Source organism: Pinus tabuliformis, chromosome 4_2, assembly GCF_031772625.1.
Source record: "Pinus tabuliformis cultivar Carrire ecotype Pingquan chromosome 4_2, CPIR1, whole genome shotgun sequence".
In the NCBI taxonomy this organism is placed as follows: Eukaryota; Viridiplantae; Streptophyta; class Pinopsida; order Pinales; family Pinaceae; genus Pinus; species Pinus tabuliformis.
In genome coordinates this window covers 643821664-643824213 of record NC_142304.1, presented here as the reverse complement: position 1 = coordinate 643824213, position 2550 = coordinate 643821664, and the positions used below count along the sequence as shown (strand labels likewise).

Sequence of the window (2550 nt, the reverse complement as noted above, 5' to 3'; positions counted from 1 at the left end):
ATGGCAAACACCATCCCTACCAGTAAAGCTAAGCACTCATTTACTGAGTGCTAGTTATTTTCATACTCAATTTTATAAAGACTATAGAAACATATATAAAAGCTTATTTTCTTCTTTAGTATTTTAGTGACAATGATAGAAATAGTAATAAATGAATTTTATGTCATATGTAAACGGCTGTTTTTTTTATTTAAAAATAAATCCAATCCATGAAGTTATAGAAGCCTATCTGTGTGTTTATTATGTTCCTTGAGGTTAAGATCTCTTATCGTTTATAGGAAAGGTAATTTAGATCTTTGGATGATCAAATCTTGTACAACAATAAAGAGGTTATATACTTTGGATAGGAAACACTTGTAACTTGAGTCGCATCAAAGCGACTGAGGCTCAATAATAAAGTTTTTCGGGTAACTTGGCTGCCTACCTCGGGTTGGTGATTTAGACTGCGAAGTGTCTTTACGTAAGTCCTACGAAACCTTTTTTATTGAACGAAGGGAAGGAAAAAACATTTAAACAAAAAAACAATCGGGTTTGTTACGGAGCTTTCACCTCATGTGTAATCTGAATATATTGTTATCAATCAACGGGCATCCACCTCTAAATATTCTCATCAATCAATGCGCAGGTCACTCTGTTGTGTTTTAATCAGTGCTTTTCTTTGCAGTGATGGCTGCCTCTTCACAAGTTTGTCATAATAAGAGAGCAAGAAATGAGTATTGGAATGGTGGACTAGCTTTTCCAGATGCCAAAAAAATCCGAAGTATACGGTCGGTGCATGATAGTTATCTCATGGCCTTGCTGGAGAAGATCGATAATATGGATGCTGATTCTAAAGAAACTCATGCTGTGATGCAGGTACAGGAGGATGAACGCGGATTGATCGGGGTTATGAAATTTGCTGAAGATGAACGCGAATTGATCGGGCGAGTCGCTGTGATTGATGAGAAGGGCGGTGCTGAGTTGGGTTCAATGCAACACGGTGAATTAAGTGACAGTTATTCTGAAGCGATCTCGGTTTCTAATAGACTGGGAGACATGCATTCAGAAGTAAATTTCACATATTATGTGGATGTTGTGGCAGAGCTCGGTTTCTTTTTGTACAATACCGCTGGCCAACTTGGCGTCACCTTGAACCTTTTCGATGGCGATTCAACAGCCAATATGTATTCGGATACCGTGTATGGTTATGCTGAGACTCCCGCTGATTCCTATGGGTCTCTGTGGGAGGATGATATTTGGCAGCTGAATGAAACTACTGTATTTCAAAATGGTTTTGAACGGCCGGGTCAAGAAGAATTTGGAAATAGTGGAGTGGAGTTTCGTGACATTTGGAATGATTTTAATCAGACAAATCCAAACAGCTGTGAGTTCCACTGTGAAGGAAGCCCTGTGATTACATATCATGGAGAAAATTTGCCTTAAACATGATACAGTTGAAGCTTTATTCAGAGTTATTTTCTTCGAACTATAATAGCTGTGAGGACGTATCGTGTAACACAGCACTCAAAATATAGATTTAAAGTCGAATGCCGACTGGGAGGTCATCTTTCTCGAGCGTTCTTTTATCTCTACCTGAAGTTCTAAATTTATTTTATGTTATTTAACCATTTATATATCTTTGCAAACTTTGATGGGTGAACATTTTGTCAAAATGAATTAAATCCCATACTTATTAAGCATTTAGTTGTATTTTTGGTTCAGTTATTTTTACTTCATTTTAACAATTTTATAAAAAAAATAAAATTATATTTAGAAACAAATAAATTGATTTTTCATCAACCATGTTAATAATTTAAAATTGCAATAATATAATTGTCATTTTAATATAATTAATTGTTTTGTTTGGTTAAAAGTTTTGTTTTTTTCTGTGCTACAAGAAACTGCTTAATGGCCCAAAACCTAAAAGTATTTGGCCCCACATAATGTCTCTCCATTAAGAACCAACAACTTTACAACCTTACGTACAAGGTTAGTAGAGGTGATCTGATTTTCCTTAAATAAAGATGATAGTCAATCTGCGGTCTACATTCACAGATAGTAATAAAAAATAATTGTCTTCATTATTGATTTGACAGTTAAATTATACAAAAATTAAAAAAATAAAATAATTATGAGATAATTTTATTAACCATATTTATATTTGTGAAAAAAATAATAATTAACATTACAAACTATAATATATTAAACATATTTTTATATTTCAAACTATAATATATTACACATATTTTTATTATTTTTATAATATAGTAATTTAAAAATTCAGAATGTTGTTTAAAAATATTTCTATTTATTATTTTTATAATATAATAATTTTAAAAATGATTTAAAAATTCAGAATGCTTGGTTTATTCCTTCACAATTATCCAGTACGTGATTCGAAATCCCTGAAATGAACTTATATTCTATAATATAGAGTACAGGACTTGGCCTATTGCTTCTCACACTAAATCACTAGTTATCATTGTTGGGAAAAAATTCGTAGGGGTAAAGGAGAGGAATTTAGCTACGAATTCAGTTGCAGCAACGTAAGTTTTATGTTGACGCAAGGAT

At 32.7% G+C, this 2550-nt stretch overlaps 1 protein-coding gene across 1 annotated transcript; it reads left to right on the top strand.

Annotated features, from left to right (window-relative positions):
* The first annotated feature begins 534 nt into the window (after positions 1–534).
* LOC149171011 (uncharacterized) lies at positions 535–1568 on the top strand. Its single transcript, XM_089427409.1, has one exon. It carries the CDS (start codon positions 667–669, stop codon positions 1420–1422), a length of 756 nt encoding a protein of 251 aa, XP_089283535.1. The 5' UTR covers positions 535–666; the 3' UTR covers positions 1423–1568.
* The last annotated feature ends 982 nt before the right edge of the window (positions 1569–2550 follow it).

Coding starts and splice junctions, on each gene's coding strand:
- LOC149171011 (XM_089427409.1), top strand. CDS start 667: ATGGCTGCCTCTTCACAAGTTTGTCATAATAAGAGAGCAAGAAATGAG.